Source organism: Hyaena hyaena, unplaced genomic scaffold (assembly GCF_003009895.1).
Source record: "Hyaena hyaena isolate Hyena2069 unplaced genomic scaffold, ASM300989v1 scaffold_286, whole genome shotgun sequence".
NCBI classification, from domain to species: domain Eukaryota; kingdom Metazoa; phylum Chordata; class Mammalia; order Carnivora; family Hyaenidae; genus Hyaena; species Hyaena hyaena.
The window spans coordinates 845034-871631 of NW_024080918.1; the positions used below are offsets into that span (position 1 = coordinate 845034).

At 41.6% G+C, this 26598-nt stretch overlaps 1 protein-coding gene and 1 pseudogene across 1 annotated transcript in view; one reads left to right on the forward strand and one right to left on the reverse strand.

Annotated features, from left to right (window-relative positions):
* DNAI3 (dynein axonemal intermediate chain 3) overlaps positions 1 to 14916 on the reverse strand; it is a 71670-nt gene extending 56754 nt beyond the window's left edge. Inside the window, exons 1-3 of the mRNA XM_039246898.1 lie at positions 14798 to 14916; positions 2951 to 3046; positions 2521 to 2559 (exon numbers count right to left, since the gene is read on the reverse strand). Of these exons, the coding sequence (XP_039102829.1) occupies positions 2521 to 2559; positions 2951 to 3032 (121 nt within the window). The 5' untranslated portion in view covers positions 3033 to 3046; positions 14798 to 14916. The remainder of the gene's footprint in view (positions 1 to 2520; positions 2560 to 2950; positions 3047 to 14797) is intronic.
* Positions 8835 to 9999, forward strand: LOC120241635 (annotated as a pseudogene).
* Positions 14917 to 26598: the final 11682 nt, after the last annotated feature.

Genomic DNA, 26598 nt, shown 5'->3' on the forward strand with positions numbered 1-26598 from the left:
GAGAGAGAGAGAGAGAGAGAGAGAGAGAGCGTGAGCAGGGGAGGGTCAGAGAGAGAGGGAGTCACAGACTCTGAAACAGGCTCCAGGCTCTGAGCTGGCAGTCAGCACAGAGCCCGACGCGGGGCTTGAACCCACAAACCGCGAGATCATGACCTAAGCAGTAGGACGCTTAACCGACTAAGCCACCCAGGCGCCCCTTGCCAAACTAATTTTAACCCCACCGTCAATAGTCACAGTGATTTTTGTCATCATTAGCAGCCATGTTTAGAGTGGCAGAAGCGTTGAGTTGCCTAATGTGCACGGTTCCAGCCGAGGTCAAACACGGTGATGCTCTGCTATCTTGTGTCCGCCCTCAAACTGTAAACAAGTGTCCTTCCTACTGTCTACTTAGTGCCATATTTTTCATATTTTTGTGCTTTTTAAATTGGTGATTTTTGCCAGTTAAAATGGCTCCCAAGCATAGTCCTGAAGTGCTGTATAGCATTCCTAAATGCAAGAAGGTTGGGATATGCCTTGTGGAGAAAATATGCTTATTAGATAAGCATTGTTCAGGCATGAGCTGTAGTGCTGTTGGCTGTGAGTTTGATGTTAATGAATCAATAATATATATTTAATAAGGTGTCTTCAAACAGAAACACACATAAAACAAGGTTATGTACTGATTAGCTAATGAAAATGTTGTGACCAGAGGCGCACAGGAACCTAACTTGTATTTACCCTAGGGGCACTAGCTCAGTACTTGCTAATTCACTGTTCGCAGCCACTGTGCAGAAGTTCCAAGAAAAACAAGAGTCAACTGTCCTTTAATTTCAGACTCACGGTAAGTGCTAGGAAGGAAATAACACGGTGATAAGTGAACGAGAGGTCAAGCAAGGCCTCTGGCAGAGGCAGGATTGGAGTCCAGAGCTGAGTGATGAAAAGGAGAGAGTTGCATAAAGATCTGGGGAAAGATCTATTCAGGTATCAAGAGCAGCAAGAACAAAGGCCCTGAGGCAGGAATAATTTTGGTATGCTCTGTGTTAAGCAAGGCTGGTGGGCTGTCGGCTGGCAGGTACCATGGTTGTGGGGGAGAGGATAGAGAAACAGTCAGAGAGGAAGGTGGGGCCGGGACCACTATAATGACAGAGTAAAGCCGTGGGAGAGTTTAAGCAGGAAAGAGACCTGACCAGGTGGTGTGCAGAATGGATTGAAGGAGGCTGAGTGGAAGCAGCGATAGCAGTTAGAGGCTGGGGAACCAATCTTAAGTGAGATCTTGAGTAAGGTTGCAGACGTGGAGATCATGTGAAGTGGATTGGATATACTTTAGGGGTGGAATTGACAGAAGTAGAATGTTTAGATGGGGAAGTGTGAAGGGGGAGAAAGGCGTTAAAGATGACTTCCCAGTTTCTGGGTGGTACATTCATTAATTCAATGAATTATTTGTTGGGCAGCGTGCCCTGTTCCAGTGCCATTTACCGTTAGCTGACAACCTCTTACCATCTCCCCACCTAGACCCTCTCTATCCCCCTGGCCCAAGCCACCACCATCTCTTCCCTAGGCTGCTGCAAAAGCTTCCTGACTGCCCTCTGCTTCTGTCCCTGATGTGCTCAGCTGAGTAGCTAGGGTGATACTTTAAAAGCAAATCAGATCCGGGGCTCCTGGGTGGCTCAGTCGGTTAAGCATCTGACTTCGGCTCAGGTCATGATCTCACAGTTCGTGGGTTCGAGCACCACATCAGGCTCTGTGCTGACAGCCAGCTCAGAGCCTGGAGCCTGTTTCAGAGTCTGAGTCTCCCTCTCTCTCTGACCCTCCCCTGCTCGCTCACTCTCTCTTTCTCTCTCTCTCAGAAATAAATAAAATACATAAAAAAAATTTAAAAGCAAGTCAGATCCTGTCACTCCTCTGCTTAGATACCACCAATAGCTTCCACCCTACTTGACTAAAAGTCAGAGCCCTCACAACAGCCTATAAGGCTTTTAGATCTTCCTTCTCCCCAACCCTCACTGTTTCCTAAGCATGAAGTGAATCACCCAGTCAAAACTAAGAGGAAAGTTCCAACAACAACAGCAATACAAAAGGTCCTCCTAGAATAAGATTGTTTAGCCTCTGAAAGTAAAAACAACATTAATTTGGTTGTCTCAGTTCTAGTTTATCTGCTTAAAAACTAGCCTTTTTAATTGAAATTGAAATAGTGGCCTATCACCATGAAGTACAGATAAATATTGTCCATGAGCCAGAGACTTAAAAATATTATTCTAATAAAAGTAATAACTTGTAGACTTACAACACTTTATAGTCTCTTCAGCAACCACATCATGTTGGGTCTGTAAGGGACTGCCAGGTTCAAGTCTTTCTGTTTGAAATTCTCTCTTCTACTCTTACCTTTTATTCTTTTAACATTTTTCATTTTATATTCTAAATGACCATGTAATTTTAGCTCATGTACATCTTAATTCCTTAAATTTGTATTTTTGTTTGCTTATTGCATTTTAAAATATTATAAAACTGGGATCATAAATTCTAAATTATACTTTCACTTACCCATGCTCTCCATATTTACAGGTTCCGTTTCTTCTCTATCTAGAATATAATAAGATGATGTCAAATTTACATTTTTGACAAATAAGGGTCTTAGTTTATCACAATCTTCTACCACGTCTCAATGCACAAAACACATGCATACACAATGAAGATTTAATCTATTTTATAAATGATTAAATAGAATTTGAATAATTATCTTTTTCCACAGAATTCTGTCTTCATGATAAATGCTATGGCATTTAATGGATATTGCCATGAAATGAATAAAAAATACAAATAAATGTCCAAACTTTAAATTCCATATGTGTTTGACTTGAGGACAGAAAACATATTTCCCTTTTGGACACAGAAAACCACAGTCATGTTGGCTGCTAATACATATACAGATACTAGATCCATAAAAACCCCATTAAAGAAGAAACAATCCTACCAGGTAATATTTGTTTGGTTTTGCTCCGTTTGGTTTTTCTGTTGCCATCAGAGCTCTTTTGTTTTTGAGATTTTGGAGCCATGGTTCTGACTTAGGCTGTATAAAGAGATAATGTAAATCTGTCATTAGTAAATTCTGGTTTACAGTTTCAAACAGTCAGCATTACGCTTTAGCAAAACATGACAAGAGTAGGTTTTCTAAGCTTTCCCTTTAGCTAAGTGACCATGTATCTTCATAGGATGGGTGTTCTGTGACCAAAGGTTTATTGCAACAACAGTCTTACTGATAAGGTCTTGCCATTCCAAGGAGCCTTTCAGTGGAAGCCACGGAAGTGACCTGCCAGCCCTCAAGCCTTCAGCCATAGGCCCTGCCATGGAAACATGACCGGGGACACTCTTGCTGCTGTTCGAAGGGGACACTGGTCCCCCCCCCGCCTCTTGCCGCTGTTCCCACCCCAGGGAGTTAGTGTCTGCTGCCCTTTGCCCACCTCCCCAGTAGGTGCCCCAACAACAAAGGCAAGCATAAAGTCCATGGGCAGACACAGGCCCACATCCATACATTCACATAATTTTTTAATTTTTATTTTATTTTTAAAAATTTTTAATGTTTTATTTATTTCTGAGAGAGCGAGCGAGCAGGGGAGGGTCAGAGAGAGAGGGAGACACAGAATCTGAAGCAGGTGTCAGGCTCTGAGCTGGCTGTCAGCACAGAGCCCAACACGGGACTCGAACCCACAAACTGTGAGATCATGACTTGAGCCGAAGTAGGACGCTTAACCGACTGAGCCACCCAGGCGCCCCTCACATAATTTTTTAAAATTTGTATCATTTAAGCAATGCTTTTATCCTAGTATGCATGCCTGTACCCACTGTGTCCCTATTTGTGCTGGCAGAGCGCCTCCAAAGGTTCTCTGTGGAATTGCTCATCAGTTTTGGCTGAGGTCATTTGCTATCAAGTCAAATCCTTGTCATCTCTATGGTCACTCCTGTCTCATCTTGTTAGATGGTTAGGAGTGCCATTTCAGGAGCCTAAGCAGCAAGGTTGAAAAATAGACTCTGCTTTTCAGCAGCTGTGTGATCCTTGGCAAATGATATACCTTCTGAGTCTCAGTTTATTCATGTTTTTTTTTTTTTTAAGTTTATTTATTTATTTAGAGAGAGCACCTGTGCATGCAAGCTTGGACAGGGGAGGGGCAGAGAAAGAGAATCCCAAGCAGGCTCCTTCTGGTCAGTGCAGAGCCTGATGGGGGCCTCGAACCCATGAATTGTGAGATCATGAACTGAGCAAAGATCAAGAGTCGGACGCTTAAGTGACTGAGCCACCCAAGTGCTCCTTAGTTTACTCATGTTTAATGGGGATGATGACAATAAAACCTACCTCATAAGGCAGCTGTGAAGATGTAATGAAATAAAATTCCACTGTCTTTGACTCAGACATGTCAGTCAGACTGGCTCTTGTTTTATTAACAAACACAGACTGAAAATTAGTTCATAGCCCCCAGTCAGAATATCCTGAGTTGCATTTTCTGCCTAGTCCCTTCATTACTAAATCTGGTCCAAAGTGTGGGTGTGTTTGTTTGTGGTATACATTTTTTACCTCAGATCCTTCGCATGTATTTTTTCAAAAGGTGATGATAAGCTCACATTTGCTGAGTGCTTACTATGTGCCAGACACAGTTCTAAGTACTTCACATGTAGTAGCTATTTAACTTGAACCACCCTTTTAGGTTAGCATTTTATGAAAACTCTTCACCCCCATTTTATAAGATGACAGCAGAAGCAGAGGCCAGAAAACTTGCTTGAAGGGATACACAAAGCGTGAGCAGTAGGCTCAGGAGAGGACCCCGACCCCCCGCACCCCAGTCTGGCCCCAATGCCCACACTTTCCATCTTTGTACAAGACTGTCCCTCGGACATCAGTGGTAATTGTTTGCTGTGTTTCATCACAAATGAAATCATTTCACAGCATTGTCTTTACCTAGAAAGGTGTGATTTTATGATTTAATCAGCATTTTATGATTCTGACAACTTGGGAATTTCTACTTTTCAAGCCTCTTGCAATGAATGCTTCTGACCCAACTTTTCAGCCTGTCAGGTACCCTCCATCCCACTTCTCAGCCTCACTATAATTTCAAATCTTGGACCTGGTTCTTTATTCAGAAAAATTCTTTATCAGCGTACCCCTCTCCATATTTTATTCCAGCTGCTTTGACTTAGAATACTCAAGGATGCCTGGGTGGCTTAGTTCGTTAAGCATCTGATTCTTGATTTTGGCTCAAGTCATGATCTCATAGTTTTGTGAATTGAAGCCTGTGTTTGGGCTCCACACTGTCAGAGATTCTCTCTCTCAACCTCTCTCTCTGCCCACCCCCCACTCCCACCCCCCAGGCTCAAGGTCTCTCACTCTGTCTCTCTCAAAACTAAATAAATAAACCTTAAAAATGAGATACTCAAAACACTCTGGATAGCAGCTGGACTCACCCTACCCACGTACACACACATACCATCACCACCACCACCACTATTCATTCCACAAGCATTTATTGAACAATTTAGATGCACCAGATGCTCTCATCGATGGTAGGAATACAGCAATGAATAAAATAGGAAAATCCTTGGTCTCATAGAGCTTACATTCTAGAGGAGAGACATAGCAAACAAATAAAGGGGCAACATCATTAATATTTTAGACGGTGAAAACTGTTACAGAGAGAAGTCAGGTAGTAAGGGGAGAGGAATTGTAGGAGAAGGGAAGTTGCAATTTTATATTGGACAATCAGGGGAGATATCACTTAAGTGACACTGGAGCAAAGACCCAAGAAAAGGGGGCGGGGGACAGAAATGCAGTTATCTGAGGAGGAAGGTTATTTCCAGGCAGAGGAAATAGTAAGTGCAAAGATTCTGGGGCAGGAGTACTCTTGGCACATTTAAAAAACAGCAGGTGGGGGCGCCTGGGTGGCTTAGTCGGTTAAGCGTCAGACTTTCACTTAGATCATGATCTCGTGGTTCGTGGGTTTGAGCCCTGTGTCAGGCTCTGTGCTGACTGCCAGCTCAGAGCCTGGAGCCTGTTTCAGTCTGTGACTCCCTCTCTCTCTGACCCTCCCCTGCTCAGGCTGTCTCTCTCTCTCTCCTAGAAATAAATAAAAACATTAAAAAAATTTTAAAAAACAGCAGTTGGTCATAATGGCTGGAGCAGAGTGAGTAGGGGAAGACCAGCAGTTGAAGCTGGTCAGAGAGGTGACGAGGTACATATTAGTCAGCTTTGTTATGGCAGTAAATCTCAGTGACATGCAGCCACAAACATTTATTTCTTCTTAGGCTCTGTGTTGTGGCTGTGGGTCAGCTGCTGCTTCAAGTCTTCTCCTGGGGCTCGGGCTGAAGTAACAGCCCCTATTTGACAGCCTCTGTTTTCACGACAGAATAAAAAGTGAGAGAGCTCCCAGAACTGTGTAATGCTTCCTGAATCTTCTCTGTGGCACTGGCACACTGTCCTTTCTGCTTATATTCCTTTGACCCAAGCAAGTCACACAGCTAATCATGGGGGAGGAATCCATACATGATCCTTGTGCAGGGAAGGGAGGTAAAAATTGGGAATGAAATAGTTGTGGACAAAGTATGTAATATACCACAAGGGGTCTGGATCATGTGTAAGGACTTTGCTTTTCCTCTGAATAAGGCGGGAGCCATTGGATGCTTTTGAGCTGAGTTTCTTTACCTGATCTGAGTCACATTTTAACATCCCTATGGCTGCTGTGTTGTGAAGAATGCAGCGAGGAAAGAGCTGAAGCAGGGAATCTGGTGAAGAGACAGTCAGCAATCCCAGAGAGAGGTGATGGCAGCTTCGATCAGGGAGGTGAGTGTGGAATGGAAAGCAGTTGGGTTTTACATGTATTTTGTAAGTAGAGCCAAGAGGATTTGTTGACAACTTGGATGTAGGGTCTGAGAGAAAAACCAGGACCAAGGGTGCCTTTAGTAAGTTGTACTTAAAGGACTGAAAGCATGGGATTGCTGTTTATTGAGATGGGGATCCCAGGGGCAGAGCAGATTTGAAAGGAAAAGTCAGAAATTCAATTTAAGGCATGTGGAGTTAGTCCGTAGACTGTAAACCCCATAATGGGCACAACGCACATGCTAGAAACAATGTTGGACTGATGAATCCTTGGTGTCCCTTTTCCTTCTGCCACTCCTAGCCTATGAATTTCCAGTCTGGACAAACGGCTTTTGCCTAAGATTTGTGGAATCATCTGTAGGCATGCTGTTTTAGTTTTTTATTGCTGCTCTAACAAATTACCAGAAATTCAGTGTCTTAACACAAAATTCATTGCCTAACAGTGCTGTAGCTCAGAAGTCTGACATGGCTCTCTCTGACTGGGCTAAAATCAGGGTGTCAAGAAAGATTTCACAAGACTATGTTCCATTCATTCTAGCATCTTACGGGAGAATCTGTTTCCTTGCCTTTTCTGACTCCAGAGGCCATCGGTATTTCTTGCCTTGTGGGCCCTCTTCTTCCTTCTTCAAAGCCAGCAACAGTGGATTTGATCTTTCTCACAGAGCATACACTGACCTTCTCTTCTCCCACTTCCACTTTTTATTTATTTATTTTTTTTAATGTTTATTTATTTTTGAGAGACGGAGAGAGATAGAGCAGGGATCTGGGAGGGGCAGAGAGAGGGAGGGAGACATAGAATCAGAAGCTGGCTCCAGGCTGTGAGCTGTCAGCACAGAGCCTGACACGGGGCTCAAACGCACAAACTGTGAGATCATGACCTGAGCTGAAGTCAGATGTTTAACTGGCTGAGCCACCCAGGCACCCCCCTTCCACTTTCACTTTTTAAAAAAAGTTTATTTATATATTTTGAGAGAGAAAGAGATTGAGAGGGCGAACAGCAGAGAGAAAGAGAGGGAGAGAGAGAATCCCAAGCAGGCTCCGTGCTATCAGTGTGGAGCCCAATGCTATGTTCAAACTCATGAACAGTGAGACAATGATTTGAGCTGAAACCAAGAGTCAGATGCTTAACCTACTGAGCCACCTAGGTGTCCTCCCACTTCTACTTTTTAAGGACCTTGTGATTACACTGTGCCCACCGAGTTAATATGATACTTTCCCTATTTTGTGGTCAGCTGATTAGCAATTTTAATTTCATCTGCAATCTTAATTCCTGTCTGCTGTGTATGTTAAAATATTCACAGTTTCCAGGGATTAGGAGATGCTGCATTGGTATTAAGCTTGAATATATAGCTATCAATCTAACACAATCATCCCAAGAAATAGTCTAAGTAATCACACATGCCCAGTTTTCTTAAAGGCTGCTATTAAACCATCTGTGGGTAATCTGGTTCAGTTTCAAATATTTATGCAGGGGAAAACAAAGTCAATTCTCCAGCCGTACATTAGGTAACAAAACTGGGTTAAACATTACATGTGTGCTTCCTTACCAGAATAGCTCATTTACTATTTTCACGAATATTAACTCCTGTGTCTCACATATTGTCTAGCCACTAAGGAAAAAGGAAGACCAGGTTGTTCTACAGGCTTTTAGAGGTCCTAATTATTCTTAATTAAAAGCACAGGATCTAAGTTGCAACGTAGATGGAAAAATTCACTAGCTGTCGTCAGCCTGTTGAATATAGTCTTAACTGAAAAGGAGATGATTTACTTTGGGAGTAGCTACTTTACATTGTATTTGTGTCTCAGGCAAAACCTCATAGTTTAGTCACCTCAAGTAATAAAAACCCTACCAATACTGTGTCTAGAAAATAAATCACTTTTAAGTGAAGAGCTCTAGATGAAATGAATGATGTACTCTACGTCATTTCAAAAAATACACTTATTGATTCAATGTTAATTTCTTATGTAGAGTTTCTTTAAAAAAAAAAAAAAAACCCCAAATAAAAGGCGTTACTTTAAGGACGCACGACACGGCAATGGCGGAGGTGGCCAGGGGTGAGGTGGCACAGCCGTTGGGGACACGCACTTTCTATTGGCTGCGGCGACCATCGTGTCCGGTAGGTGGCGGGGGTTCGCGGCAGCCACAGACCGCCCTTGAACCAGGACCACTGCCGGAGGCGCGCTCTCCGCCCACAGAAATGCGCCTCCAGACAGCGCCCGCATTCCCGACGGGAGCCTCCAAGGGTGCACGGTCCCAGAGGGTGCCTTGGAGCGTCTTTTTGAGTGCCCGGTCTGCTGTGACTGCGAGTTACTACCCTTCCTCCAGTGTCAGAGTGGCCATCTTGTTTGCAGCGACGGTCGCCCGAAAGCTCACGCGTCGTCCAACCTGCCGGGGCCCTTTGGGATCCACTCGCAGCTTGGCGCTGGAGAGAGCGGCCAGCTTCGTGCTTTTCCCCTGCAAGGATGCCTCTTCCGGATGCGAGATGAGTGCCACACACCGAGAAAGCAGACTATGAAGAGCTCTGCGAGTTTAGGCCTTACTTGTGTCCGTGCCCTGGCACTTCCTGTAAATGGCAAGGCTCTGTGGATGCCTTCCTGTTCCCATGTGATGCCTCGGCAGAAGTCGTTACAACCCTACAGGGAGAGGATACAGGTTTCCTCGCTGCGGTGGTGCTGTGGACCCGGTGACGATGCAATCCTGTTTTGGTTTTCACTTTGTGTTAGTCTTGCAGAAACAGGAAAGTACGACGGTCACCAGCAGTTCTTTGCAATTGTACAGCCGGTAGGAACATGCACGCATGCTGAAAATTTTGCTTATCGACTTGAGCTGAACAGTCATAGGCGGCGACTGACTTGGGAAGCGACTCCGCAATCTATTCATGAGGGAATTGCAACAGCCCTTAAGAATAGCCACCGCCTGGTCTTTGACACCAGCATTGCGTAGCTTTTTGCAGAAAATGGCAATTTAGGCATCAATGTAACTATTTCCATGTGTTGAAATGGCAATCAAACATTTTCTGGCCAGTGTTTAAAACCACTGCATTCAGTTTCACAGAGAATAAGGCACCCGTCTGCCTGCCAACCTGAAACTTTTGGTAGGTGGAAGCTAGACACATGAAGGTAAATAAAAGGAAAGGCTGTTAAATACAGGAAACAGTTGCATGTAGTAAACTAATTAAAAATAAGTCAACAGGGGCGCCTGGGTGGCTCATTTGGCTGACTTCGGCTCAGGTCATGATCTCAGGGTTAGTGGGTTCAAGCGCCGCCTCAGGCTCTATGCTGACAGCTCAGAGCCTGGAGCCTGCTTTGGATTCTGTGTCTCCCTCTCTCTCTCCGCCTCCCCTGCTCATGCTCTGTCTCTCTCTCTCTCTCTCAAAAATAAATGAACATTAAAAATTAAAAATATATATAAGTCAACAGTAAACCACTGAAATATATATATACAACCAAGATGGGCATCTTTGTATTACAAAAGGAAGCATTGTAAAATAATTCAGATTTTGTGTTGTAGGTTGAGTATACTGTTGAAGAATACCAGGTTTTTGTTTTGCGTGTGTGCCCACAAGTTTGTGTGCGTGCGCATGTGGGAGCATGAGTGTGTGTGTGTGTGTGTGTATGTGTGTGTAACTGACAAGCCATATTCAGTGGTCTTGGACCACTGTTTTTCCCTTTGTCAGTCAGACATAGTGCTGCTGTGTGTGTATATTTTTTGTATGTATTTGCTAATTTTTATTCTAGTTTTTCATTAAATAAATTTGACTTTCTTTTCTGTAATTCAGGTTTTTCCTCACTATTTTTGTGCCTTTTTAAAAGTTTCTTTTTGATACGCTTAATTGTTTATGGAAAAGTTTATACTTAGGTGTTTGGCATGTATTTTCTTTTCCCCCATCATCAGTTCATTATAAATATTTTAAATTCAACTCTTTTTTGAAGATATGAATTCTAGAAAGGAAAGGTAACATCAGAAAAATCATCAGAAAATATTTAAAGCAGCTATAAGATTCTCTGTCTTCTCCTGTTGACTCATATCTTTGAATTTATTCTTTGAAAGGTTAGGGAATACTGATTTTTTTTTTAATGCTGGAAAAAGATTCAGGGTTTTTTAATTTCCTTCCAAATATCTTGGACAAGTCACATGTTAAAAATCGGTTCTTATATTTATTGGTTTTGTAAAAGAAAGCATCATCTTACACAGTATTTTTCCTCAAAAGCAAATCATTTGTTTAAAAAAGGGCAGTTTGCAAAAAATGTTTTTGGCCTTTTATAATTCTCATTAAAAGAATATCTGGCAAATTAAAATAACGATGTTACTTTGAAATTACAGCAGGTCTTACTAAGAATTTTTTTCATAAAATTGCATATTTCATGCGGTGAATATGCTATATTTTCCAAATTTTTCTTATTAAATTGACTACTAAAAAGGTCATAAGAATTTTTCAATACAGATATTACTTTGTTAAGATGTCTCTGAAATGCTCACTACATGTTTCCTGTTCTTAATTCTTGAGAGCTGCAGAAGAGATGCTTCATCTATTCCTAAATAAAGGATTCACCTACTCCAATAGCCTGTATTACATTTGTTTTTCAAGGCTGCTATAGCTGACCAAATTTCAAAACAGAACTTGTGAACTATAATACTTATAAATATTTAAGTGTTCCACATAAATATTTTTGACTTTAAAACCACTTACATGCTTTGTCAATTAATCCACCCATTCCAGAATATCTTTTTGCTACTTTTCTTTCTTTCTTTCCTTTCTTTTTTTTTTAAAGATTTTAATCTCCACACCCAATATGGGGCTCAAACTCACAACCCTGAGCTCAAGAGTTGCATCCTCTAGAGACTGAGCTAGTCGGCCAAGTGCCCCAACGATACATTTCCTACCTTCCATGTTTTGTTTTGTTTTTTAATGTTTTATTTATTTCTGAGAGAGACCGTGTGAGCAGGGGAGGGTCAGAGAGAGAGGGAGACACAGTATCTGAAACAGGCTCCAGGCTCTGAGCTAGCTGTCAGCACAGAGCCCAACGCAGGGCTCGAACTCACAAACTGTGAGATCATGACCTGAGCTGAAGTCGGCCACCCAACCGCTGCCCAACTGACTGAGCCACTCAGGCGCCCCCCTACTTTCTATGTCAACAGCAAAAGCATTAGGGAGCGACAAGCAAGTACTGGGTAAGTCCTCTGTGTTGTAGCTGAAAACCTGTGCTAAGTCAGGGTCTTGGTGGAGATTGACCAAGAAGCAGCAGTTTTTGGAGACCCATTTACCAGACTCCCATGATGTTGGGACTCTACTGACTCAAAGGAGCCTTGCATTCGGAGCTGTCTAGTTGGTTCCAAACTAACTTTTAAGACATGTTGACTGTGTCTTTTCGTGATGCTTCCATTATTCAGGAAGATAATTACTGCAGATGAAGACATAAGCGACAAATTACAATTGATACAATGCAGCAATTTAAACAGTTACTAAGCTTCCTTCTTTCACTCTGTTCTGCTGTAACACATACCCCTGTTTCCACGTTCTCTTTTGTTACTTGTGTGCCTGTGTGGCTTACTTCCAGCTGCCAGATCTTTAATTCTGAGAAGACCTGTAGCACGGGCACCTTCTCACACCTTAGAAAGCATTACTTCCCCGGGTGTACTTCAATTAGCTGGCCTCGTCTGGGTGCTCATCATCCTCTTTTCCCTTCTCAAACTATTTGTAAGCTCATCATATGCCTCCGTTTTTGCTGGTTGGTTGGTTTGTTTTAAAGGGATTTTGAATAAGATCCAAGACAAACATCGTGGGAGTCTGGTAAATGGGTCTCCACAAACTGCTGCTTCTTGGTCAATCTCTAACTAAGACCCTGACTTAGCTTAAAGGTTCTCCTGGGCCTGTGAGCCATCTTCTGACAAGTTCACAACCTCCACCCTCCAGACATAACTGTTCCTACAGTGTTTCTGATTAGTCTACTACTCTTCTTTCTTCCCTTCCAACTTACTTCTACCTCTTTCCAAGACTGGATATTTAAGGAGACGCTCTCCCATCACTTCTGCCTTGGAAAATTCTCCTGCAATCTATGCCCTCCTCTCCATGGCCTCCTCTGGTTGGGGCCTTCCACATGTCTTCTCATACCAGTAGTTCCTAACTAACTTGTGCCATGAACCCCTTTGGCAGCTTGGTGATGCCCAGGCTTCAAACAAAAATATGAGAATATAAGGGGGACAGTTATCAAACTATTTTTAAAATTATGATATAATTCATGTGCTTCTTCATTAACACATTAAATAATAACATCTAGCAATGGTTCTAATTACTACCTTGACTTTGAAGAAGTGATAAGCATAAGGAATACATCTGTAACAACCATAATACAATATGAAAAGAGCTGTAATTTCGTTTGGTGACAAAGTCACACATCGTGCTAATACTGCTGTGGCTTGGTACCAAATGCATACTTTTTAATAAGTGGTTAGTAAATGAACAGGTAATTTTTTTTTAACCACAGATTCCCCCCTCCCATAGATGAGGAACATTTCACTTGCTTAGTTGCCTCTGTTTTTAGCCAGAACAGTGGCTCTCAGGGCAGGCCTTCAGAGCTCTCTTTCTAAAATGCAGATCGTAACCAGTCACTTCCCTGTGTACTGTGGAATATAATGTGGGTCCTGATGGTCCACAGTGGCATTCTCCTCCAGGAGTGTAGACATGGAGCTCCTTCAAAAAGCAAATTTTCTGGACCTACAGTGATTCTGCAGGTTGGGGTGAACCTGGAACTCTTAAACATCACCATGAAGTAGTTTGGCACTAGTCAGATAAGACTTTGCAAAGCAATATCAAATCCAAACTTGTACACATCACCTTCAACTTGCTTCACAGCCTGCTTCACCACATCTTCCTTCCAGTTCTGCTCACAGGATTACTCACATCCTCCAAACAGCCCCCATACCTTCCCATCTCTGTCACTGGGGACCCCCTTCCCTCTTCACCCCTTCTGCTCCCCACCATGCATACATTTCTCTGCTTAAATCCTACTCATTCTTCAAGTCTCAACTCCAATGTGACCTTCTCTCTGAAGCCTCCCCAGCTTTCTCACTCAGGCTGTAAGAATCTTGTTTTCCCTGACACTTATTTTTTTTAACTAATTAATTTTTTTTGAGAGAGACAGAGAGTACAAGCAAGGGAGGCGCAGAGAGAGGGAGAGAGAAGGAATCTCACACAGACTCTACACTGTCAACAAGGAGCCTGAAGCCGGTCTTGAATCCACCAACTTTCAGATCATGATCTGAGCTGAAATCAAGAGTCAGTTAACTGACTGAGCCACTCAGTCGCATCTCCCTGACTGACACTTTCTAATCACATTCTATGTAATTATACCAGACCTCTGCAAACATCTCAGAGCTTCCTGAAATGTTGCTGTGAATGCATTCAGCATGTAACATACACCATCAGAGGAATCTGACAAGGCCCTTACTTTCAAGGAGTTACTGTTCTCCCGTTCATCTTCTTTACTCTTCATCCACTCCAGCCATGTGTAATAGTCCTGAAGTCACTTCTCTAACTTCGTCAGCCCACGCTAATCTTTTCTTCTTTGATCCTCTGTGCCAGGATCATGCTGTTTTCCTTTTTATCCATCCATCCATCCATCCATCCATCCATCCATCCATCCATCCATCCATCCTTTACTGAGATCCTACCGTTGCGCGACAATGTGCTAGAAAACGTGCTATACTACCTGTGAACAAGCTCCAGTACCCGTCCCCCACTTAGAGTGTCGTTAGAGTGTCGTTAACTGCTCTCTCGCTGCCATTTTTGTCTCCTGGCTAGGCTGAAGTTCTTTGAAATCGGGGACAGTTTTGTAGTTTTTTGCAGTCTTCACTGCGTCAAGCACATCACTGGCCCAGCGAGAGTTCCAAAGGCCCTTGAAAGAGTGAGTAAAACCCTGGTTTTCCAAGCCTCCTTTCCCACTCAGACCTTCCCTTACCTGATACTGCTAACCCGAAGGGGAGAGAAGCCTCTTTGCAGTACTCTGGAGAAAGCTCCGTTGGGAGCTGGAGATGGAAGTTTGACTCTCCTCTCAGAAAAGCAAGTCCCAAGAGCACAAACTGCCGCTCCTGGCAAGCTGTTGCTATGACACATCCGTTGCTAAGAGAAAAGAGGCAGCTCCTCTGCTGAGATTGACAAGACACCACCACCAATACCGTGTCTGCTCCCTTGACGTCTCTTTAAGGGAAGACTTGTGATTGGTTGCAATGTGTGACGTCACTCATCTTGAACCAGGGCCGACTCAGTTTTCCACCGGCAAGGAAGGAGTTGGGCAGTGTGAGTGTGAGTTCCTGTATAGACGGTGGTGGCCTGGCTTGACCCCAGGACGGACAGCCTTGCCTCTCACTCGGTGCAACAGTACCCAAAGATGAATCCTTCTGGGGTGTGATCACTAGCAGCAGGGAGTGACGGACGGGGGGGAAGACTGAGGGCTCAAAACCCTTTAGGACAGCTCTGCTCAGCCCCTGGGCGGTCTGTCTGGGGGCAGTCCCAGAAACCTGCCCTAGATTCTGGTCTGAAGGAGACAAAATCTGGCTGGATTGGGTGTCGTGGGTGTCCCAGAATTTTGATGTGTTACATTTTCCTCTTGCCAAAATAATTTTTGTGTGGTTTGACTCATACTGGAAGTCTCCGGGGGAGAAAATTAAATCCCTTAGTAACTCTAAGGTTCATTTTATCTGTGGTTATGGGTCCTACGGGATTCACACGGTGAAGTTCATCTCCCTGAACGTCGTTTCCCCCTTTCCTTTAAAAAATAATTAAAAACTGCCTAACCTGCAAGCTGGCAGAATTTAATAAAGTAATACAATTGACTGCAGTAATTAGCACAAATTAATTTCTTTTAAAAATATTCTTTTAAAAAATGTTTGTTTATTTAGAGTGAGAGCACACACCCATATGCGAGTGTGGGTGGGACAGAGAGAGATGGGGGAGAGGGAACCCCAAGCAGGCTCCACACTGTTAGCACAGACTCAGACACGGGACTTGATCCCAGGAACCGTGAGATCATGACCTAAGTCACAATCAAGAGTCAGAGGCTTAACTGATTGAGCCACCCAGATGCCCCGAATTTTTTACACCCAATTTAAATGAAAATATTTAATTGAGAAGAGGCTTATAGATTCATGACATTTAAGATAATGATCCTAGGGGCGTCTGGGTGGCTCATTCGGTTAAGCTCTGACTTCAGCTCAGGTTATGATCTCACAGTTCCTGTGTGGGTTCGAGCCCCGCGTCGGGCTCTGTGCTGACAGCCAGCTCAGAGCCTGGAGCCTGCTTCGGATTCTGTATCTCCCTCCCTCTCTGACCCTTCCCTGCTCACATTGTCTCTCTCTCTCTCTCAGAAATAAATAAAACATTAAAAAAATTTTTTTTAAAGATAATGATCCTAAATGCGATGACTTCACATGGTATGTAGAAAAATTATATATATTCTTTCAAATTTCTGTTTTTTTTTTTAAATATTTTTATTTATTTCTAGGAGAGAGAGAGAGAGACAGCGTGAGCAGGGGAGGGTCAGAGAGAGAGGGAGTCACAGACTGAAACAGGCTCCAGGCTCTGAGCTGGCAGTCAGCACAGAGCCCGACGCGGGGCNTGATTAACAGACCAATTAAAAGATATAATGAAGGGGCCTGTGAGTCTAAGTTGCTAAGAGAGAAGAAAGAGCCATCATTTAAAAATTGATCTGAAACCTTAACATGGGCTTCTGTGATCATTGTCAGGATACACAGGTCACTCTTTTTGTTGTACTCTTTTTTTTTTAATATTTTTATTTATTTCTAAGAGAGAGAGAGACAGCGTGAGCAGGGGAGGGTCAGAGGGAGAGGGAGATACAGACTGAAACAGGCTCCAGGCTCTGAGCTGGCAGTCAGCACAGAGCCCGACGCGGGGCTCGAACCCACGAACCGCGAGATCATGACCTAAGCGAAAGTCGGAGGCTTAACCGACTAAGCCACCCAGGCGCCCCTCTTTCAAATTTCTGAAGAATTTGTTTTGTTAAATGCTAATAAATTATACTACAGAAATCATTTTTAAAAAACTGGGAGGAGGACTTATCACTTTGACATTGTGACATCCTTTCCCCAGGCGCTTCTACTCCCTGACACTGAAAGGGTACTTTTCCCTGGGGTCAGAGTGAGTCTTTTTTTCTCACTCTGTGCTCTCCTGGTGGCATATCTGGTCCCCTTAGCTTTAGGCATCCCGCAAAGCACAGCAGTGACTTTCATTTCTATATCTTCCTTCAGCCTCACACATTCTTAAATTTCTTTCAGACTTGAATTTCCACTGCCTACTGGATATTTTTAAATACATGTCTAGCTTATTTCATGGTATTTAATAGTTGCTAGATGAAGATATTAAATGAATAATTACTGTACCACAGGCATCACAATTTAGCAGAGGCAAAAATCAACTCATGGTCTTTTAGATATTCTTGAGGTATTTTTGGAAACTTTTTCCCCTCTATTTTCTACCTTAGATAATAGCATCCATTGCTCATGGGTTTGCGAAGCTAGAAATCTGAGTCAGTCCTGACTCCCAGGACTCGCAGTAAACATGTCACTAGACCCTGTCATTTTCCTTTCCTACATTATCTCTCTAGTCTCTTGGTAGCCATCCTCACTGCCTCTGCCTTATCTCAGAAAGGTTCCAGTTCTCACCTAGAAGGTGGTAACAGTCTCTTGACTTGTTCTGTTTCCTCCTCTCGAATTTTTTTGCCAAGCTGCCATGGTGTCCTACAATAGAAATTCAATCTTGACATCACCTTGCTTAAATATTCCCAACCTGGCATATGAAACCCAGTACAAATACGATCCTGAAAGATGCTTTAGAGCTATCTAGGAGATAATGAGTTATTTTTCTAACTTCATTTTCTGTCTCTCTCTTCTATTCAACCCACATTTTAGACCAGTGCTTCTCAGGTGAAGCCCCTGAGAAGCCAAGGGGCATGAAACCATAGGGTAGGTGATAAGAAAGTTGCAGCTTGAAACAGACTTCTGAAACTGGGGGAAATTTGTTTCTTATAAAGAATTTTTGAACTTTTTGTATTCTGTTTCACAAATGTATTCATGTTTATTTTTTTTAAGTTTATGTATTTAAATAATCTTTACACCCAGTGTGGGACTTGAATTCACAACCCCAAGATCAAGAGTCTCATGCTCTTCTGACTGAACCAGCGAGGCGCCCCCTTTTTCATTTTTAAAATGCCTAAAATCTCTTTTCAATGTTGTATGTCAATTACATTTCAATAAAACCTGGGGAAATGTCTAAAATCACTATTAACTAAAATTGACAAGTTGAATAAACTCAGAGAAGCCCCAGGCAGCTGGGACATGCTTGTCTTGTGGTTTTCCATAGCCCCTAGCATACTGCTGCACAGGCCCAGGGATTTGTCCCAGTATGGGAGGCAGAGAGTTCTCTACTGCTCGCCCAATATGCCATGCCGTTTAAGAGTGTGCATCTGTTCATCCCACACCTCTACTTCTATCTCTACCTCAATCTGTAGTGTCTTTCTTCTTCTTCATTATCTGGTAAACTCCTATTTATTTTTCAAGACCCAACTCACATATCACCTTCTCTGTAAAGCCATCCAGGCACCCAACAGAATTAACCACTCTTTTTCCTGTTTTTTCTATTATAGCAAGTGTAACTTGTTTATACGGATGTCCTCTCTCCCTCCCACCCCCCACGCTGGATTTCAGGATGAGGATGGTATCTCATTCCTTTATATCTTTACTGTTTAGCATGGCACTTAATAAAATATATGTTGAATTATTTAATTGATTGACTATTCTTGAGAACAAATCTAGAAAAAGCTATCTAACAAAAGTGTCTTTACGTTCTTCTGAAGAATTTCCTTTCTTAAAAAAAAGTTCATAATCCTTTGCAGTCAGATTTAAGGAAGTAAAGATCATAACCTTGTGACTTGGATGAGACATCAAGCCTTTTTGTCCTGTTTCCTTTAGAGATACCCTGAGGGGATGACCATTGGAGGAATGAGTCATAACTCATGATACCCAGAAAGTCAGAAATTAAATGGAAAATGTTTGGTAATTTCTTCATGTTACAAATTTAAATTATAAATGATTGACCAAACATCTGTTCTTTCATGGGAGTGGTCAGAAATGAAACATTCTCACAGTGGCTAGTGAACACGTGTGCGATCTTCCGGGAGATGCTGAATTAAATTTGCTTAAAATGTGAAGATATTTAAAAATTAGTTTCAGCCTTACTATTTGAGTGAAAATGTAACGAGTCAAGAATTTGTGGCTGAAAATACTTCTCTGATTATTTAAGGTCATCTTGTGAAGTTTCAGACTGGATTTATAGAAGGGTAATCTGACAAATTAGATACAAGATGGCTCTTTGCTAATTATTATTTTAGTGAACGATACCTCCACCCCTTTTTAAGAATTTTTTAAAAAGGGCTGAGAAACTAGGGGTTGAGGATCATGAATAGGAGTCATTATGCTTATTTCCCCCCTGCATTAGTATGCCTGGGAGGGAGAGAGGGTCGGAGGGAAGGAAGGGGTCCTTGTTTGAACCCTAAACTGCTGGGATTCCTCCATGTTTGCAAAGTGCTTGAGGAAACTCTCACAACCTATTTATTGCACGAGGAACTGAGGAGCATCCTAGAAGAGTACTCAGCTTCAGAATTGAGAAAACAGAATAGCCTGACCTGGGGACAAAGCTTTAGAGTTTGGAGGACAGGATCAATTGTGGCAATTTTAGAAAAAAATGGACTAAACTGCCAACAAGAAATTAGAATATGTGCCGTGCTAAAGTGAAGAGTTAGGCATTTCTGATGACTTCTTCATAGAATGGCTTGAGTGTAAGGGGAACTAAAAAGGACTGCCCTCCTCTCCCAATCAGAATTGCTGGCAGGCAGGCTGCAGGCAGCAGATGTCCCTAGAGGCACCAGTGCAGGAGCTGAGGAGGAAAATACTGGCCCATGTGATGGCAAAGGGGACTTATTTGTAGGTATAGATGAGACTCCATTCTCTACACCCAGAAAGAGTTGGTGGGAGAGTCTTTGTACGGCAGTGATAGTCCTATAATATCAATGGGCATCAAGAGCTAGTGAAATATCAGTTCCAAATGGATATTGATTATTACCGTCGAGGCACTTTAAATATTTTTTATGCCTCTGCATTTTTTGAATATTTTATTCAGGCTCCAGGCTCTGAGAGTCAGCACAGAGCCCAATGCAGGGCTTGAATGCATGAAGTTTGAGATCGTGACCTGAGCCAAAGTCAGACGCTTAACTAACTGAGCCACCCAGGCACCCCTAAATATTTTTTAAAGTGGAGTCATTCAAATAATACTGTCTTTAAAGTTTGAAAATTATGAGAAAAAGTTAGAAAATTATGTTGGAGCCTAAATTTGGCACTTTCCAGGTAAGTGACATCAGGCAAGCTATTAAACTCTCTATATCTCAGCTGTACGTCTCCAAAATCTGGGATGACAGTGCTTTCCTCAGAGCCATGCCAGATAAAGGTGGAGAGCAACCACGTTGCTACCACAACGGGCATGTCTCATAAGAGACGAAACTTCACAGTAGCAAATTGGAAATAGGTTGTCAGTTGGTCCAGCATTCCCTAAGGGACTTCTTCTGTACCAGGAGAGGGAGAAACTTGATTCTTCTCTCAACCAAGTAGAGAGCTTCAGGTCTGAAATAAAATCTATGTTGAATATTTTTGTCATTTGATATGAATCACAAGGTTTAACCAACAGGTAGTGCTCCCATCTCTGAGTTCAGCCAGCTGGAATGTTTAAATTTTGCGTAGTTCAATATGCTCTCTGTAAGTTGTTTAATTTGGAAAATTGTGTCAACAAATTATTTCAAACGTAAAGAAAAAGTACCCATGCTTGTTAACAGAAATCAGCTTTTCCCTATTTCCATGAGATATGGTGAATAAATTTAAAGAATATTATTAGTATGAAGGGACGTCGAATTACTAGCCTGTCCTGATCGCCCGCTGATCTTAATCTATCCCTTCGCCTGGGCACTGCCATGAAAAGGCCAGCATTGTGATACAAATGTAGTGCATCCTCAATGAATAGTTGTCGAATCAGAATTAATCTTAAATTCCGTTAAACGTATAGACACTGCCTCTGCACTTTGGTGATGATTAAAGGTAGATTTGAATATTCAGCATCTACTAGACATTTCTGCCTGACTGTTGAATACAGGGCGTGGCCCCTCATATCACAGCCAGCCAGGAGACATTTGTTCCTAGTCGTCTAGTCCACAAAAACCTCTTACCCGTCTACAACAAAAGGAGTACAGAAATGAAAAGTACATAAAAACTTGCTAGCGATTTCATGGAGTAACTATGTTACATATAAACAAAGTTGAGGCTTTTATTTTGAATGTCTTTATTTCATCTTCTAGCAACTTAGCTGTGCTGTGGATTACAGAAGTCTCAACCCGTGAGGGAAATGGCAACAAGACCAAACCAAGCAGCCTCCGACAGGTAGTCTGAGAAGCGCTCGGTAGACATCTCAAACACATGTTCAAAACGAACTCCTGATTCTCCCCACCGAGCTGCTCGTCCTGCCGTAGGCGACACTGCAGGTGATGGCATTTCTGTCTTTATGGCCGTGCAGGCAAAACCTAAGCGTCATCCTCGACCCCTTAGCTTTCATCTCTCACCCTTTGGGATATATTTTTAACACTGCAGCCAGAGGGATCCACCTTTCAAACATAGGGCAATTCATGCCAGTCCTCTGCTTAAAACCCTCCAATGGCTCCCATTTCATGCCATGTGAAAGCCAGTCCTCTCAATGGGCTACAGCTGTGGCCCCTGTGACTCGCCTCATTTCCTACCAGCCCTCTCTGTGGCTCACGCTGCTGCAGACACACTGGCCTCCAGGGGTTACTCACACACACCAGGCACACGGCTGCTTTCCGCTGGCTGTTCCCTCTCCGGAACACTTAAAGCAGGCATCTTTCAAGGTTTCTGCTCACATGTTCACTTCTCAATGAGGTCTGTCCCCACGCTATTTGAAATGGCATCTTCTCAACATTCCTCATTCTCCTTTCTATTTTTTTTCCCACAGCATCTATCACCTTGTAACACACTCTATAATGTACTCAATATGGTCATTGCTGTTTTTGTCCACTAAAATGTAAACTCTACAAGGGCAGATTTTTTTTTTTTTCTTTTTTTACTGCTGCATCCCCAATGCCTGAATCTCTGCCGGGTGTATAGAAGATACACCAAATATGGGGTGCTTGGGTGGCTCAGTCGGTTAAGCATCCAACTCTCTCTCTTTTTCAAAATAGGATCCAGGATATTTTTATTTTTTAAAAAAAGTTTTATTTTATTTTATTTTATTTTAATGTTTTGAGATAGAGAACACATGAGCAGTGGGGAAGGGCAAAGGAAGAGAGAGAGAGAGAGTCTCAAGCTCAATCCCATGACTTGATCCTGGAATCATGGCCTGAGCCAAAATCAAACATTGGAAGTTCAACTGACTGAGCCACCCAGGTGCCCTAAGTGTCCAACTCTTGATTTCGGCTCAGCTCATGATCTCACAGTCCTGAGTGAGATCAAGTTCCGTGTAGGCTGTGTGTTGGGCAGGGAGCTTGCTTAGGATTCTCTCTCTCCTGGGGTGCCCTGGTGTCTCAGTGGGATGAATGTCTGAGTCTTGGCTTCATGAGTTCAAGTCCTGTATCAGGCTCCATGCTGACAGTTCAGAGCCTCCTTAGGATTCTCTCTCTACCCCTCCCTGATTCATGCTGTCTCTGTCTCTCTTAAATAAACTTTAAAACAAAAAAGATTCTCTTTCTCCTTGCCTCTGTCCCTCCCTACTCATGTATGTGTGCCCGTGCATTTGCTTTCTCTGAAAAATAAATAAATAAATAAGAAGAAGATATACCATATACTATTCAATAAATTATTTGGAACAATCACATTGGAGAGTAATTTCGAAGTATCTATTAAAACTGAAAATGTACATATCCTATCATCTAGCAATTCTACTCCTGAATATTTACCCTAGAGGAACTCCTACATACGTGAATTAGGGAATGGTACACAGATATTTATTGCAGAATTTCTGTGTAATGGCAAAAGATAGAAATAACCTAAATGTCCCTTAGTAGGGAAATGGATACTGTTTTTATTTAATCAATAAATTACCATAAAGCTGCTAAGATAAGCAAATTTGCGTGGTTATAGCTTAGAACCAAACTGGTGAGGTAAACATTGAAGCCTATATACAGAGCAATGCCATCTTTGGGAAGAAAAACATGCACAAATGATTTCTATTTATTATAGGTATGTGCATGTGAGAAAACTACTGCAGTGATTTGTACCAATTCGTGACGGAAGGTTACATTTGGGGAGGGGTGGCTAACTTTATAATGTTTTATTTCTTTGGAAATAGACTGGAAATAAAGCAAATGACCTGTAACATTTGTTGAATTTGGGGGCTGTGAGTATTTTTAATATTTTTTGTGCTTTTCTGTATTTGCAATTTTCTTAAAATTAAAAATTGTCTTTTAGACTGTAAGATGTTTAAGAGTGGGAACGATGTTTTATTCATATTTCTATCCATAGGACCTAATATTCTTATTAGAATGCAGAAGATTGTTGGGGCTCCTGGGTGGCTCAGTCAGTTAAGCATCTGACTTTGGCTCAGGTCATGATGTCACAGTTTGTGAGTTCGAACCCTGCATCAGTCTCTGTGCTGATAGTTCAGAGCCTGGAACCTGCTTTAGTTTCTTGTGTCTCCCTCTCTCTCTGCCCCTCCCTTGCTCATGCTCTGTCTCTGTTTCTCTCTCTCAATAATAAATAAACATTGAAAAAATATTTTAAAAAGAATGTAGAAGATTGTTGAATATATACGTGTTGATAAGTAAACATTTTCATTTAAAAAAAGAAAAGGAATTAAGGGTGAAAGAGATGAGTGGTACAGATTAAAGAGAAAGGTGAAAAATATTTGGGGTTGACATGTGTGTGACTTAACACTCATGCCACCTGAGACCTTCAGCTGGGCTATATTACTTTGAAATAGGATTTTGGAGACAGTAAGAAGATAAAGGTGTGAAAAAGCTCTATTTTATCCATCAGCTACAAAGAATACTGTAGGTATTCATTAGTTATTGTAGTAACTAATTCCCAATTCCCAACAGATATTAACCTGTGAGATTCAGGAACAACAACAAAAATGAAATTCCTGAAATCATGTTATTTTGTATTTTTCATAACATTTTGTTTACATATTTTTGAAATATAATGAGTAACCATAATAACGAACAATGAATCGTTTTCCTGTGATAAGGCTATACTAAAAGTTCCAGAGCTTTCTTTCCATTTAGAAAAAGATAATAACAGGGTGCATGGGTGGTTCAGTCGGTTAAATAGTGGAGTCTTGATTTCTGCTTAGAAATTTCACAGTTTGTGGGTTCGAGCCCTGAGACGGGCTCTACACTGATGGTGTGGATCCTGTTTGGGATTCTCTGTCTCCCTTGCTCTCTGCCCCACCCCCCATCTCTCTCAAAAATAAACATTTTTTTAAAAAAAGATAATAATAAAAACATGGTTTAAGGTTTATTATTATTATGAATAATATGGGACAAGATTCTATGTTTCAGTTACATGCAGCAATGATCACAACTTCTTATAGACATTTCATTAAAGAAGTCATTCTAAAAGAAGAAAGCATTAATGCAAAATAAATGTAAATAAAAAATCATTGTTTTTACATTTTTTTAATGTTTGTTTATTTTTGAGAGAGAGAGTGCAAGTGGGGGAGGTGCAGAGAGAGAGGGAGACGCAGAATCCGAGGCAGGCTCCAGGCTCTGAGCTGTCATTGCAGAGCCCAGTGTGGGGCTCGAACTCAGGAACTGTAAGATCTGTGAGATGACCCAAGCTGAAGTAGGATGCGTAACCGACTGAGCCATCCAGACACCCCTAGATGAAAAATCATTTTTAAAAATAAAAAATTAACACTTCAAAAGTTATTCTTTAAATGATAACTTAAAACACATAAAATATTGTCTTATCCAACAGATTTGATATTTGCTTTGTGACAAATATTCCAGATAAGGAAAAATTTCTCCCATTCTATGATGTTGGCTTAGTTTTGTGTGTGTGTGTGTGTGTGTGTGTGTGTGTGTGTTGTGTGTGTTTAGAGAGGGAGGGGTGGGGAGGAGGAGAAGGGCAGAGGGAGAGAGAGAATATTACACAGGCTCTACATTCAGCACGGAGCTGAAGTGGGGCTCTATTCCATGACACTGGGATATGACTTGAGCCAAAATCAAAAGTCCAATACTCAGCTGAGCCTCCCAGGCACCCTGATGTTGGGACGTTGGTTTAGTTTTAAGAAGCGCTTCCAAAAGCATAGCCAGATTGAGCATTAGGACATATGTTGCTTTATATAAACTCATTTACTTTTTTAGCAGTGAAAATATTTTGTCTGTTTTACAAAGAACTACATCTTTTAGTAAATATTCAAACACTGAATTGCAGCAAACATGATTGGACTATATTCAAATAATGTAATATTTGGATCTCCTAGCAGGATCAATCACAGACATTAAAAAAAGAAAGAAATATGTTGACATTGCCAATTTAGGGAATTGTTTTTCTTGCAAAACTCGGTATTTCTTCAAATACCATCCATAGGATTAGCACAATGTATTCTATGCATATAAACATGTTAATGTTTTATTTGCAAGAAGTACTCACCAGTAAGGCCAGGGACACACACTTATAACATAAAAATAACAAGCAAGATTGATTACATCTTAACTGCTGCTAATGTGCTCTTGTTATCCTTTCCAGAAATGTTGACCTTAATCTTTGACTCTGCATGTCAGCATTTCCCCTCTGCCTTTTGACTTGATGTCAGTGTATTCTTGTGAGCCAATAATATTATGTTGATTGTTAAGGTTTAATTTTCTCCTCTACATTGCTTTGGCCCCTTTGTCAAAAACCAAATGACCATACACAGAGAAAAACAGTACAGCATAGGGAATACAGTCAATAATATTGTGATAATGTAGTATGCTGACAGTGACTATGCTTATCATGAGGAGCACAGTAACGTATGTAATTGTAGAATTGTGATGGTGTACACCTGAAACTAACATAACATTGTTTGTCAACGGTACTTCAATAATAAAAAAAGGGAGATGTAACCAAGTACAAAATAAGTGAAATACTAATTTCATACTTAAAAAGCCAAAGAGAAAAAGGAAAAAAATAAATTGATCATATATATGTATGTGTGGATCTATTTCTGGATTATTTAATCTATTCCATTGTCTATGTATAGTCTATATGTCCATACACTCTGTATGTCCCTTTTTATGAATACTAAAGTGACTTGCTTATATATCTTTATAATACATCTTAAAATCAGGTAAGTTCTTCAGTTTTGTCCTTATTTTTAAAAACAGCTGTAGTTAGGCTCAGCTGGGTGGCTCAGTTGGTTAAGCATCTGACTTTTGATTTTGGCTCAGGTCGTGATCTCACGATTCATGAGATCGAGCCCCCTATGGGGCTCCACACTGACAGCATGGAACCAGCTTGAGATTCTTGCTCTCTCCCTCTCTCTCTGCCCCTCCCCCTGCCTGTGCACTCCCTCTCTCTCAAAATACATAATAAACATTTAAAACAAATTCTGTGGTTATTCTTGGCTCTTTGTATTTACATATTAATTTTAGAATCAGCTTGTCCATTTCTACAAAACAGCTTTCTGGAATTTTGATTGGGATTGGATTGAAAC